Source organism: Platichthys flesus, chromosome 24, assembly GCF_949316205.1.
Source record: "Platichthys flesus chromosome 24, fPlaFle2.1, whole genome shotgun sequence".
Lineage (NCBI taxonomy): Eukaryota > Metazoa > Chordata > Actinopteri > Pleuronectiformes > Pleuronectidae > Platichthys > Platichthys flesus.
This window is the reverse complement of record NC_084968.1, coordinates 8924958-8939825: the sequence shown is the minus strand read 5'-3', so window position 1 is coordinate 8939825 and position 14868 is coordinate 8924958. Positions and strand designations below refer to the sequence as shown.

General features: G+C 45.2%; 1 protein-coding gene across 4 annotated transcripts in view; it reads left to right on the top strand.

Moving 5' to 3' along the window:
• LOC133949807 (multiple PDZ domain protein) overlaps nucleotides 1-14303 on the top strand; it is a 41346-nt gene extending 27043 nt beyond the window's left edge. For 2 of the 4 annotated variants that reach the window (XM_062383798.1, XM_062383796.1), the window contains 20 exons: nucleotides 720-779; nucleotides 1002-1073; nucleotides 1729-1930; nucleotides 2828-3024; nucleotides 3138-3229; nucleotides 3999-4077; nucleotides 4456-4524; nucleotides 5256-5472; nucleotides 5695-5840; nucleotides 6474-6557; nucleotides 7653-7846; nucleotides 8355-8369; nucleotides 9981-10128; nucleotides 10248-10334; nucleotides 10430-10532; nucleotides 10651-10814; nucleotides 11699-11803; nucleotides 12098-12192; nucleotides 12739-12862; nucleotides 12951-14303. In XM_062383798.1, coding sequence (XP_062239782.1) covers nucleotides 720-779; nucleotides 1002-1073; nucleotides 1729-1930; nucleotides 2828-3024; nucleotides 3138-3229; nucleotides 3999-4077; nucleotides 4456-4524; nucleotides 5256-5472; nucleotides 5695-5840; nucleotides 6474-6557; nucleotides 7653-7846; nucleotides 8355-8369; nucleotides 9981-10128; nucleotides 10248-10334; nucleotides 10430-10532; nucleotides 10651-10814; nucleotides 11699-11803; nucleotides 12098-12192; nucleotides 12739-12862; nucleotides 12951-13097 — 2400 coding nt within the window. In that variant the 3' untranslated portion in view covers nucleotides 13098-14303. The remainder of the gene's footprint in view (nucleotides 1-719; nucleotides 780-1001; nucleotides 1074-1728; nucleotides 1931-2827; nucleotides 3025-3137; nucleotides 3230-3998; nucleotides 4078-4455; nucleotides 4525-5255; nucleotides 5473-5694; nucleotides 5841-6473; nucleotides 6558-7652; nucleotides 7847-8354; nucleotides 8370-9980; nucleotides 10129-10247; nucleotides 10335-10429; nucleotides 10533-10650; nucleotides 10815-11698; nucleotides 11804-12097; nucleotides 12193-12738; nucleotides 12863-12950) is intronic. The other 2 variants (XM_062383799.1, XM_062383797.1) reach the window with 1 other exon arrangement.
• The last annotated feature ends 565 nt before the right edge of the window (nucleotides 14304-14868 follow it).

The following is a 14868-nucleotide window of genomic DNA, read 5'->3' as shown; positions in this document are numbered from 1 at the left end:
AGCAGAGGCTTCTACTGTGAAAGTGCCTTCTATTTCCCCTCTTCCCTCAGCTTTAAAGAACAATTCTTCCTAATGATCCCCGAAACGTCGTCCAAAGTGTCTCACTTGACAACTAATGCAATGACGACAGCTTGATAAGACAGGAGCCATCAACACAGATGCTGCTATTATGGGAAAAAAATAAACTGGAAATGCGGCTTCTTTTTCTTTTCAAAATTGCCAGAATTTCTAGGCAAAACCTTTTAAGATCAATCACTGGGAAGAATTGGTCAAGCTTGGACGGATGTGTGGCGCTGGCCAAGCTTTTTCAGTCAACACATCAATGTTTTGGCTTGTGTGTGTGTGTGTCTGTGTGTCTGATATTGCCAAAAGAATTGCGATAAAATAAACTATTTAAGAAATATGGATTTTCCCCTCAGTAATAGCAGTTATAAACAGATGGCTTTTCACGATAGAGTATATGCCACATGAGTCTGGCTTTCGTCATTCCGAAACACTCCTGACTTTGTACGAACTTAATAATATTTATGGGATGACTGTTTTGCAGTATGCAGCCGAACGATACAGTATCTTTCGCTATCTGGTGACATTGAAGTGAATACTGTGTTTTTTTTTTCTTGTTTTTCTCTCCTATACGTGAAACAAGTTAATGATAAATTCCTGATTGTGACCGTCTGATGCGGAGAGCAGTGATTTACCTTCTCGTCTTATCGATACAGGCGCTGATAACAGACTCCGGTGAGGAGAGAGCCGCGGCCGTAACCAGGGACAAGGACAAGGTTGGTGTTTGCAAAGATCCTCCGCCGAACACGTGTATCAGTGTTGTGTATTTGTTGTCGTTTCCTGAAAGTGTTGCTCGACACAGTCAGAACCAGGTTGTTTTGAAAATAGAAATGACGTCACCGTGAACATCGAGATACATTTTCAAAAGGCCACACCGACACATGTTTGTATTTGTGTTGTCCCTCTTAAAGTTGTCGCCCTTTGTCTTTTCTCTGTAGGAGGGTGACAGTCTCAGTAGACTTTACCTCCGCCTCTCCCCAACTAACCCTTTCACTCCTACCCCGTTTAAGGTTTGTGGGTCTCTGTGTTGTGCTTTTCACCCTTCCCCCCCCCCCCCTTTCTTTGTATGCTTGTGCAGACGTGTTGATGCTCTGCGATGCAGGGCCGTGCATCGGGGGATCGAACACGCCGCACATTGCATACACGCACGCCTGTGCTCGTCCTTACATCTCCTCCGTCTGCCTCGTGCACTTTTTGTCAAATCAGAGCCACTTTTGTCTTTTGTTGTTTGTCACTAACTTTATTAAAAAAAGCAGGATCAGTACTCACGTTGAGAAAATCACATATTAGATTTTGGCTTTAAAAACGCGCTGTATCAAAATTGTGATTATGTTGCTCTACGTCTTCAGGTAGGTATACATTCCAATTTCTAATGCAAATGCAGATTTTGAGTAAGTTGCTAAAACAGGCTGATTAGCCTAGTTTTGCTTTTTGCCTCATATTACATAACTTTTAATTATACCTTAACCCAAAACTAACATGTCCTATAAAATGCGGTGAAGCTTTTAATGAAAACCAAGCATATGGCCCCCTGTTGATTCCATCAGCAGCTCTCATGTGCCTTCCTATACCCCTTTAAACCACGCATAAGCCAACATGCTTTTCTTTCTCTACCTGTAATTCTCTCTAATAAACTGTTGTCCAACTGCATCTGCGGCGTGACAGCCGGCGAAGCGTGAGGCGGCAAAGGCATCTCCCACCAGCGCTGTCCTCCCCCTGCCAGTGATGCCCCATGTGGGAGAGACTGATACAGACACGCTGACGGAGATTCCTGGCAAACCCGGAGAGGCAGAGGAGGTGAACGAAGAGGAGGAGGAGGTGGTGGCGGAGGAGGAGGAGGAGGAGGATGAGTTTGGATACAGCTGGAGTGAGTTCACTTTTTCTCTGTTTCTTGAGGGTGTTACATGTTCAGTTTTAAACAACAGTTAAAAATTTGAGTTTTGTCAATTAATTTGGTTTATTATAAGATTTTTTTATTATAAGAACACGTGCAGTGTAAACGATAACAAAAGGGACCTGTGATCAAGTCTCTCTATATTTATACACTTGCCATGTATGTATTTTCATATAACGGCCACTAGAGGTCCCCCAAATTATATGTAATATATTACAAATCCACCCAGTCTGCATAAAGTGCTCGACCTTGTTGTAGTTCAGCAAATCTGTAGCTTCAACTCTCAGCTTCAAGGAGAACGGGTCACATTCATCCCAGGCAGCCAGCATAAAGGACAGACTTCCAGCCTTCAAACACCTGGGACTACAGAGTGTGTGTCTGTATGTGTGTGTGTGTGTGTGTGTGTGTGTGTGTGTGTGTGTGTGTTACTTACGGAGAGACAGTGCCCGTCCTGTGGGTTTAAGATTGATGAGGTTGGGCCCGGGGAGGTGAGTTGTGGAGATTAGTACAGGACTGATGGTTCAACGGTGGCAGGGAGCCCAGAAACGCACGCGGCCATTGGTCTGAGCAGATATCTAACACACCAGAGACAGGAGAGGTAGACAAAGAAAGAAAGGGAAGGGGACATGAGTGAGAACAATGGAGACGGGGCCCGAGACAAAAATAGAAGGCGAGGCAAACTGAAGCAAAGACAAATTCGACCAGTCTTGACATTTTAAACTTTAACCGTTTACTTTTCCTGCCACCCACCCCCTTTTTTGAACAACATGACATGAACTTATACACAACCCCCTCTGATCAAGTCAAATCTGGCATTTCAGCAGCATTGTGGGCTTTAACATCTGTATGACTCCGTCTGCCATCTCTCAGAGAACGTGATCCAGCGCTATGGCGGCCTCCCAGGTGTGCTACACATGATTGAGCTGGAGAAAGGCAAGACGGGCCTGGGCCTCAGCCTGGCAGGGAACAGGGACCGCTCTCGCATGAGTGTGTTCGTGGTGGGAATAGAGCCCAGTGGGGCGGCCTGCAGGGACGGACGCATGGTGGTGGGGGACGAGCTGCTGGAGGTAAGTCATCGTTATTTTTTGTGTTGAATTTAAATACGTATTTACTTAAATGCTTAAATGTTTACATGATCATATATTTAATATTAGTGATTAACTATTTGTTATGCTTTTAGATCAATGGGCAAGTCCTCTACGGCCACAGTCACCAGAACGCATCCTCCATAATCAAGAGCTCACCATCAAAAGTCAAAATCATCTTTATCAGGTAAACATTTTTTTTTAAAAACTATTTAAGCTCCTATGGACTTATTACCATGGCAACAGCTGTGGAAATGTACTGTCAGAAAAAGATTTCCATAATAAAATTAGTTTTATCTAGTTAAATGTAATGCCACTTAAAGTCCACTAGAGGGAGCTATTGTAATTTAACAAGATTGTACTTATATTAAGTAGAGAAGCAGTTTCATCCACAGGTGTGCAGAAAAAAGTATTTACTAGGTATTTATTAGTTGATATCGAAATGTATTCATTCTAATATCATAGATTAATAAACTTTCAAACAAGGACCACTAAACTTTGTGCTTTCAATTTGTAGTTTGACTCTGGAAAACTTAAATTAAGTATAACAAAAGACATTGAGTGCGTTTATGAAGACTAATCTCCCACAATACAATGCACATAGACATTTTTAAATGGTGCACACAACAAAACTTTTAGATATATCATTGACAGGCAAGTATTTAACTTATTTAGTGTAAAAACGATAGATATACAGAAAAGTATATATCTATAGTTTGTGTTAAATCGGATTGTGATATTTCAGCCGGCATGTCAGCTCAGACTCTGATGTTTGGCCCACCGCCCCTCTCCCGAAACCATCCGGCAGATCACACTACTTAACCTCCCGTTTAAGTCCCATCCCTCTCCCGACCCCCTGAAAGACACACTGTGATCAGCACACATAAATCACGGCCTCCGCTGTCACGGGCGGCGGAGGAGCGACGATTTACAAGAGTTATGACTTTCTGCAACAGGAACACAGAGGCGCTGAACCAGATGGCTGTGGGACCTGTGAGGGAGCGCGAGGGAGACACAGCGGTGCCCCACGCTGAGGTACTGAAGACGCTGCTCGTGGCCACACACGAAACACACACACACACACACACACACACAAGTGCTCAAACAGACTGACTCATGGGGGATACTGCAGAGTGAAGCTGCAGGTGCATACAAACTATGAAACTCCACAAAAAAAACATTCTTAGTGTTTACTTTCTACCCCTTTTACACTGTTTTGTGCTCCTGAATTGTTTCCAAAAGTTATTTTGGGTGGTCCTGGAGTTCTCTTTCTCCCATTTCTTGTGTGCCACTCAACCAGAAACCACAAACAGTAGTGCACACACTGTTCTGTGCTCCCTCCTGCCAACACACACGCACACAACTTACATTATATACCTCATACTGTACCAACTACTGTATTTTTCCCTACAGTTGGACACGGAGGCCGCTAACGGCGATGCTGATGCTTCCCAGTATCTCCATCATGTCATCCAGCTGGAGGTGAGATGGTTTAAACCCCCTACACATGACTCACACACGCTAGTGCATTTGAATTTTCAAAATTGAGGACAATAATAGAGAGACAAAGTCTGGAAAGCAGCGTGATAATGAGGGAGATGTTCACAAAAAAGTCACCGGAGCGTCGCGGGACAGAATGAGAAGGAACACACGGGAGCAGTCGAGTCTGACAAGCTGTCAAGACGGAGAAAAGAGACACGACAATGTCAAGGAAAAGGGAGAATAAACAGAGAATTGTGAACAGGAGAAGAATGATACGAAAAATAAAGGGAACAGATTCTACCACTTGCGGCGTCTGATTCCTGTGAAAACATCACATTTCAATTCGGAAAGCAGTGACGTGTCTTTTCTCAGAAAAAAAGAGCTCCCGCCAGGGAATATCTCAAAATCGTACAAAATACAAAGGGATAGATACCAACGGGAAGTATTGGGGAAGAAAACATGCCATTTTTTGATTTAGGCAAACTGACAAAACAAGAGAGAAAGTGATGGAGAAAAGGGGAATATTCCTTCAAAAGCTACAGCATCTGGATTCTGCAGATTTGCGATGACAGTGTAGAAACATCAGATGCATCTTGGTCGCTTATTGATGCGGCACACACAGAAAGTCCTCTGCAGGAACCAAGGGGATGGAGATAATAGGCAGCTGTGTTTTCCGTGGCTTGGTGCAGCTCTGTTGTTATTTTTTAACTGATGCATTTTGTCTTCTACAGGACGACGGAGGACTTGGATTCGCTTCTGTCGAGGGGAACACCGAGAGCGGAGAGGGAATTCATGGTGCATCAGAAGTGGAAGGACCTTCCTTCCTCTCCTCTCTGCAGTCGACCTGCCAGGACGGGGCTTTCTCAGACGGGGTCCTCGCCAGCCTACCCAGCATGCCTTGTGACGTCGAGGTCTTGTTGATACCAGCAGAGGCCGAAGACGACACGAGTGAGAATTCTTACAGTTCCAAGAAAACTACAAATGATCAAACACTAGTGGAAACATCACTAGGACTATTTGATATTCAATCGCTACCACCTCAATCTTACACACTGAACCTTTAATATATATATATATATATCCAAAAGCTTAACCAATTTCCTGATTTATCAATAGCATTTCTTTCTTTGTATTATACCTCAATGCTTCCATCTGCCTCCTCTATGTTAGATCTGAGTCGCTCCTCCAGCCCTTCCACTCTGGCCTCTGACCCGTCGACCTGTCCCATCATCCCCGGCTGTGAGACCACCATCGACATCTCCAAGGGCCGCACAGGCCTGGGCCTCAGCATCGTGGGAGGCTGCGACACTCTGCTGGTGGGAAGCAACACACACACAAAACAAATCTGCTAATGAGGCCGTATCACTTTACTAATAAGCTGGTGTGAGGGGGGGTACTGAAAATAACGTCCTTTTGGTCAAGTTCAACCTTAAAAACACAAATTTAGCTAATAATGTGTTTGCTTTTTTTTAGAAATACACTGTAGGTATACCACTATTTAGAAGTGACGCGACTGTACTGTCCCACCCACGATGCCACCCACTTAGAACCTTTGGTGGTGGTGGAAGAGGCGCAGGTTCGAAAATAGCCAGGGCGGCTCAGGAATGTAGAAATTATGTTGTCACAGTCGTCCTCCTCCTCCTGCGCTCCTCTGCCGTCCTCTCCTCGAGCCCATCTATTCTGTCTGCTCAGTCAGGCTTGGGGCGGGGAGCAGCTCTTTGTCTAGGCCTCGGCCGCAGCAGACAATCTCCCGCCCCGGAATGTGACCTCTGAACCCCAAATGACACAGTGGAACGCGAGGAAAACACACTCTGGAAGTCAGGGACATCATTGTGAAAATCATTCTCTCTTATTCCCTTTAAATAAACAGGCAGCGCTCACCTTTTTCTTTTTGATCTCCGATTTATCTCTGCTCTTTTCCCTCTCTCTCTCTCTCTCTCTCTCTATAGGGGGCCATCATTATCCACGAGGTCTATGAAGAAGGGGCAGCCTCCAAAGATGGCAGGCTATGGGCAGGAGACCAAATCCTGGAGGTGAGCTGCAGAATAATAAGCATCACTTATGACCCAGATAAAAAAAAAAAAAGAAGGATTCTCGATAACTGAGACGTGGCTGCCTGAGGAGCTCTGGCACGAGAGCTCCGATTTCAAAGTTCAGTCAGAGATCAAATAGTTTGATGCTGCGGAAAAACGATATAGAGTTCTCACCATATATACATATAACACTTCAAACCAATGAGACAATGATGGTGAAGAATGAAGTGAAAGGTCAGGGGAAGTGACCTTTAGTATAAATCTTTAGTATGTGTACCGAGGATTGACAAGTTAAGTATCCCAGCTCAACTTGGATTTGCCCTCCCTGTGACCTCATGCTTTGTCACAGAGGCAGGGCCGGGGGGGTGGAGCTGAGGAGTTTAGTTATGGAAGCTCGATCGGTCGAGCGGAGCTGAAAGGCAAACAAACGCACACACACACACACACAAACACACACCCTGATGACTTAATTACCCTCTACTATTCATTTCTGTCCCCGAGCCAAGCTGTTAAGCAAAGTGAGTGTTTAGAAAATAGGGTTAGAGGAAAGTGAAAGGAGCGGTTTTCCCAGTCCACAGCGACGCCATGAGCCACAATGGGAACAAGCCTTCGCACGTCTCAAGCTAATGGGGTATTTCCTCTGTTTAATGCGGTTAAAAAAAAAAAAAGGATGCTTGAACGAGTCCTTAAAGTTTGAGAGAGTTGAGCTTCTCACAGTTAAGAGGGGAGGCCGCTTCCCTTGACTGGAAGTGTTCCAACGTAAAACCCTGTGGTTTAAATATCGTGACCCAGCGTCCAGTCGTATCAGCGGGTTTCTTTCGGAGGGAAACGTGAGCTCAGTGCTGATCGGAAAAATTCGGTTCCTGCATTAAATGAGGCTGTTAGCACTTTACACAGTCCCCCCCCCTGCTGCTTCCACTTTCAGAAATATGAAAGGACAGTAACAGGATTTACTGCTTTGCTGAATTTGCCCTCATAATTGGAAATGTGCTCAAGCAATTTGTTCGAAATAATTGAAAATGAACCCTGAATCTGTTGCTTTTGCTTTGAACGTTGCAATAATGCTGTCGTGTAACCCCGTCTGTATTCGAACAGGTGAACGGTATCGACCTGCGGGCAGCCAGTCACGATGAAGCCATCAATGTGCTGCGGCAGACCCCCCAGAGGGTCCGGCTGGCGGTCTACAGGGACGAGGCCCAGTACAAGGAGGAGGACCTGTGGGACTCGTTCAGTGTGGAGCTGCACAAGAGGCCCGGCCAGGGTTTGGGCCTGAGCATTGTGGGAAGGAGGTGAGAGAGATGTGCAGTCAGCTAAATAGTTAAAAAAGCTTTTTTTGATGGAGCTACCTTCTCTATGGTTGAGTGTTAGGAATCAAGTTCAAATAGTTTCAAATAGGTTTGCTGGACCAAGAATATGTTTCAATGACCTCAGATTGTTGTAATTACCTGCTGGTGATTTTGGTGTGAGTATATAAACAAGTAATGAGAGTATACACCAAATTTCACACAGTCATAGATATTTTCTCTATCACGAACCATCAATTATTTACTGTTAAATAAGAAAATGGATCCATCACAAAATGAACTGTGTTCTTCCTTGGCCCGAAACCCCACCATTACACCAAGGTTCAAGTAAAGCTGTTCATTCATTTCTTATTTAATCAGGCAATGAGAACCTCACCTCCTTGGTGGAGGTTATAATAAAGGATGTGAAGCCAACGAAGAACATAACCACCTTGTTCTGTGAGTGACATCATGCAGTAATTAGAAACTGCTCTGTTTTTCTTTTTTAACGCAGATCGCGGGATGAGAGGTAACCCGTCATTAAAAAGCTTTTAACTTTAAATATAGAGTAGAGAAATCCAATAGACTAATAAGTAGAAAAAATCAGACGTAGTTATGAGGCCCTCCCCTTTAAACCTCAACTTTACTGGGTTGGTTTTTTCAGTGAAAAGTATATTAATTATTTGTTGGTTCTAAGTAGATTGAGAAGAAAATCCTCCTTGCTCACGTAGATGGCACAGAATCTTACATTTTGTCTTTTAAGTCTTTTCTCAATATGTATTTATCTTCCTGGATGGATTTCTAACAATGACCACTTCCAGTGGCACCAGTGCCGACCAGTACCCCAGAGTTCTGCCACGCACACGGCTGTGACCACATGTTCACTGTGTGCAGGAATGCTGCTCCCGCCACAGCTGTGCAGGATGATTTAAAGCTTCCTGAGCAGGAATTGTCTTCCACTTAAAATCATTTCATGCTTTTATTCTGGTAGAGCATTTATGAGTTAAGGGACATGTGGGAAAAGGCCCGCTGGTCGACGGGCTGACAGTTTGCTCCTGCTCAGTGTGTGATGACTGATTTCACCTTGGGGAGAAGCCCCAGGAACGACTTATGCAGACCGTACAAACCTGTGAACTACATTTCTATACCCTGAGGTCTGCCGTCTCTGGATAACACGTGTCTGGGTCGTCGTAACTGCACGACAAAAGCCCAGAGTTTGGGTCAGAGGTTGAAGAGTTTGCACAGCTGTGGGCAGATCAACTTTTTTATGCAGTTTTAATCGATTGCCTGGGTCCCAGCGGCTCTGCTACACAAGTGGAACAAAAAAATGCCGAAAACCGTAAATCCCTCTGCTAAAGCGGAAAGAGCAAGCTTGCAGTTTGTGGTGAGGCGCTGCGACAGCCAAGCATCTCTGGCAGTGGCGACCAAGTGGGATCGAGTTGCTTTCGCCTCCCGGCTTTTTGTGAGTCCTCATCCACGTGGAGACTGGCAACTCACATATGTATCTGGAAAGAAAGACACAGGCCGAGGATAGGTCAACTGGCAGACATATTGATGATGAGCCGGACAAACTCTACAAACCATATTTTTTCATTTTACAACTCAAACTGCGGTGGGACGAACAGTAGGGGGTGTAGATTTAGGTGAACCACAAGCAGCCACTGTGTCAGATAGCAGAGCATCAATTGGCGGTGGGACATGTGACAATCATCACAGCTAACTTTGGAAGGTGTCGATAACCATCATTCAATCATAAAAAAGCCCAAAATATACTAAACTACAAGTTATAGGCCAGGATATGTTGTTTTTTTAAAATAACACATCCCCGTTGTATCTGACTGCAGAATGTCCTCAGTCAGAATATACACACGATCCAAGATGGAAAACACATTTATCGAGGTTACACACAGTCTTAGCTATTAGATATTCCATTTCCCGAGCTGTGTGGCATTGGCCCCCCCCCCCCTCCCCCCAAAAAAAAAAAGCATCACCCACAATTGTGCAGAGGCCCAAGGAAAGAATGTGAAACTGCTGGATCAATAGTGTATCATCAAGGAAAAGGTCAGGGAGTAGAATGGGGCTCAGTGATATGGAGGCTGAGGCAGTGACCCAGAGTTTTTCTTTTCGCCCCTCCCACCAGGAACGACACGGGAGTGTTTGTGTCCGATATCGTGAAAGGAGGTTTGGTGGAGACGGACGGGCGACTGACGCAGGGCGACCAGATCATGTCGGTCAACGGCGAGGACGTCCGGTCGGCCACTCAGGAGGCCGTGGCCGCGCTGCTGAAGGTAAATCACAGACATGCACTGAAATCATCCGGAGGGGCTGCATCGTGTATTTGAACAAAACATCCTCTACCTGCGTGTGACCGGGACATTTTAAATAAGTTGTTTTTTTACTGTTGCAGTGCTGCGTGGGGCCTATAAGCATGGAGTTGGGGAGGTTTAAAGCTGGTCCCTTCCACTCTGAAAGAAGGCTGTCTCAAACTAGTCAGGTAATTTCCCCCTCTCCTCTAACATCTATCATTTCGGTAACGGCAGAAAAACATCCGAAAAGGAAAATAACATCCCCAAACGCTTTCTGTTGCAGATGAGTGAGACCGGCATCTCCAAGGTGGCCGCCTCTCAGTCGTGTTCAGACTCTGGAAGCCTTCACATCGACCCTGACAAGACCGGCCAGGAATGCCAGGAATGTAAGTGTCCCGACTTCTGCGAGCGTAAAGTAACAAGCAAGACATTTAATCCACGGGGCCATGTGATAAAACAACAACAATCCACTCGAGCATTGTGTTTGTTTTCACTTCCTCTCAGCCCCGGAGCAGCAGGACACCAGAGCGGTGGAGTTCACCAAAGGTCCCAGCGACTCCCTGGGGATCAGCATAGCAGGCGGAGTGGGCAGCCCCCTGGGTGATATACCCATCTTCATCGCCATGATGAACCCCGTCGGCCTGGCGGCTCAGACCCAGCAGCTCAAGGTACAAGACCCCCTTCTCTCTCCCTCTCAGCAGACGTGAAACACAAAACCAGCGAGAAGGGAAATGCATTTGCGGCAAATTGTTCACACTCATAATTATCAGATCCCAAAAACCTCCCTCCTTTATTTAATTTACCATCAAGATCTATGAACTATTATTCCCTGAGAATAAAATACAAAAGAGAAAACGAATTCCTGCATCTGCACCCTGATCCAGTTCCACACCAAAATTCTTCCACCAAGTTTCGGGGTGAATCTTTATTTTTTTGTGAAGCCCTGCTAACTAACAAATATACGCATTAACTGCATTCCAGTCACACCAGTCATTTTTGTGGTGGTGTTGAACGTGAATGCCAGTTCCTCACGCCGGAGTTGTTCCCACTCGCTTTTCGGCCTGTAGGAGTTTTACATTGTCCCAAAGGTCAAGAGCCGGCCGCCTGCAGCCGTGACCTTTGCAGTTAAACGACAGAGAAACCAACAACTGGTGACAATGGCCCCGCTGCAAACCTCCATCGTAAATCTCCCACTCCTGCATTCGCATTATTAAGTCTACAGAAGGGCTCATTGAAATGAATAGGGGGGGGGGGGCTCTTGATCGTATATTCATGCTGCTTTGTCTTCTCAGACAGAAAGAGAGTTGAGAACTCCACATAATGAAATTACTCTGCTCGGCACAGGCATAGTCATGCATTTGTATTGTGTGGCAGTGAATTAGACATTTTCGAGAAGCGTCGGGCCGATGTCTCGGATCCTCCCGTTGTGTAACTGTTACTAACAGTTTCTGAGCTGTTTCTGAACTTTCCCTGAGATCGAGCTCCTCTGTGGAATTTGCCAGGTTTGTTGTTTTCCCCTCATGTTCACTCTTTTATTTTGAAACTTTTCCAGATCGGGGACCGAATTGTCAGCATCTGTGGAACGTCTGCTGAAGGCATGAGCCACTCGCAGGCCGTCACTCTGCTCAAGAACGCCACGGGCACCATCCAGCTGCAGGTCTCGCTGAACACACAAACACACACACACACACTAACACACTCTCTCACCTTTTCTGTTCTTATTAGATAAAAACCCACAAACACAGTTAGATAATCTGCTGATAAACTTCTGCTGAATACTTAACTCAGTTTTAAGTGAATGGTTACTAGAGGCAGACTTTGAAATACCATAAACCCTCCGGCCTTCCCTCTCCCTCGTCCTGCTCTACCACCGCTATCATTGTCTTTTGTCCTGTCTGTCCGTGAAGTGTACCGTGACCGTGACAGTGTGTGGTTGTTGCTGCACCTGTAGGTGGTAGCAGGTGGTGACACGACCGTGACGGGTCCCTCTCAGGAGCAGGCGGCAGCAGGACTCACGCCCAGCTGCATTTTCCAGGATGAAATAGGGTATGAACAGGTTATTACACATAGATATGTCATCAAAAATAATCCATCCTAACCCCGTGTTAGTCTGTGGCTACACTACACCCATGTCACTTTGTTTTCATGAACATTCACATACGCTGAGCATGTGTGATCCGGTGTAAACAGGAAGCAGACACCAGTTTTTTGCTCAATTGCAGGAAATAAATACCTATTTTTGAGTTTATAACGAGGTGGATCTGCTGCCGACAGTAACTGTTTACAACATTTCTGCCTTCGAGATGTGACTGATAACAATCAAATGAGGGAGAAGAGACGGTCGACTGCTTCCAAACATTTTTCTAACTAAAAAACGGGGCCAGCAGCATTTCCACATTTCTCTGATTTATAAGGCTCTAAAACTCTGGAGGCTGTAAATATGGCGACAATGTGGCACTATGCTAAAAAAAGTAGTCTTGTGGATGGAGCCTCTGTTTTGTTAGAAGCCCTTAGATGTGTTATAGAGGAGAACTATTAAACTAGATTTTAAATAGTACACCATTTCAAATTGTGTCTCTGTCTTCCCATCAGCCCGCCTCAGTATAAGAGCATCACTCTGGGCCGAGGACCAGACGGACTTGGCTTCAGTATAGTCGGCGGGTACGGGAGCCCTCACGGAGACCTGCCGATCTATGTGAAAACCGTGTTCGGAAAGGTGAGTTGAGAAAGTCGCAACAGCAAATCTCCTCCTGACCCACACGTTTGGGTGTCGTCATCCAAAGTTCTACAATCCGTGTGTTCAGGGAGCGGCGGCGGAGGACGGGCGGCTGAAACGAGGAGACCAGATCATGGCTGTTAACGGACAGACCCTGGAGGGCGTCACTCACGAAGAGGCTGTGGGCATCCTGAAGAGAACCAAAGGAACTGTCACGCTCACTGTGCTTTCATAGACAAACACATATACAAACAAACACACACAAACACTGACACAATAGCGCTCACACAAGCAGTATTTCCCATCTGGGCGATTGTGTCGAAAGCACCGGATGCAAACTGACATGTGAACAACCCACACACCGATAATGAAGTAGCCTGTTGCCCCATGTAGCTCTGGACACTGTGATCCATGAACCCTGCTAGATGGAGACTTGCAGACAGATTAATTAACAAGAATCAACCACACGAATCGTTACTTTTATTTTGTACTATCTTCTTATTTGAATTAGTTATCATGTTGTAAACAGTATTAGAAACAAATCCATGGCTCTGGATTGAAATACACATTTAAGCAATAGAAGCAATATCGGATTATTTCTACAGAGGGGAGGTTTACTTTTATTTTATTTTTACAGTCTGAGGTGCGCGTCACCTCCCACTTAATTCAGAGCAGGACAGTATTCTTTCCTTTAGGCGACAAACAAATTAGCAGGACCGAGCTAATGACATAATGTATTAGCCGAAAACAGCGTTATTCGCCTTTTACGCTGCACAGCCGTTGGTAATTAACCCTGCGCTGAATTCCCCGTAAGGCTGATGCTGCTGTAACTGGTTTCTACACCACTCCTCACCAAGTCACTGTTGTTTCAGCGCACGCGGCCTGCAGAGCATTTCTCCACGTGCTCCAGGGCGAAAGCGCCTGCTATTGTATATACACTGTGTGTTGACACATTTCTGAAGGGAAACGTGTGAAATCCTTGGAGTGTTGTTTGTTTTTTGTTTTTTTGTACACACTTAAGTTGAGGAACTGTGAGCGTGTGCATGTATGTGTGTGTGTGACCTATTCACTGAGATATAGTGCTGCTAAAGCTGATATAAACGTATTACGTCAAAGTACTCTGATTTTTAAAGTATTAATTGCTGTCCGCTTGATGAAGGTGCAAGGAAAAGCAAACCATCTGCTACTTAGGGTCGGAATGGACGAGTGGTTCTGGTTGTCAGGTGGATTATATAACGGACCTGAGCTCATTTTGACCGTGTTGTTGTTTACCCCGGAACAAAGACATCCAGTGTTTTAGGAAGTCCTGAAGGATCCTGTCGTGTTGTCTAGTGTCGGGGAGAAAGTTGACTGTCATCTTTCTTCTCACCTTTAATGTGGCTCCGGTACCGTCAAGTATTTCATTCACACTGAATTAAATAAAAGTGACCTTTGGATTCCACCGGCTTTTTGCGTTGTCAAGTTAATGTGAGTCAATAACACACGTCACCGGTCAATCCTCCTGGAAAACCAGCCCATTACACCCTCAGCCAAACGAACCATAAACTTTAACACCATATAATGTTATTAATGGGTGATAGTCATTGAGTGTTGTAAAAAACGGAGGTCAACTTTCCACGTGCACAAGCTTTCGGTCAATCTCAACCGCTTCCTGGTGGAAAACTCAGGCGATGGAACATCACATCTTCCATAACATCACTGAGTTCACTGCTATCTTTACATCTGGGAGATAAAAAAGCAATTTACAGTCGTCGGAGGTCACATTTAAAATGAAAGTCAGATGAAATTAAATGTGCAGTACTTGAAAAAAAAAAGATGAATAGATAAAAAAAAGATAATAAGCGTCTTTATTAGCACTCGAACAGAGATTAGTTGATAAAGGATGGACGGCCAGGTGGAGCTACATGTATGGTCCTGGTTGAATGGACCCTCTGTTGTCACCAGAGACTTGAGGGAACATGCACAGCTGCTTCACAACGTCCATACGTTGGTTTAAGGCGGGGGGG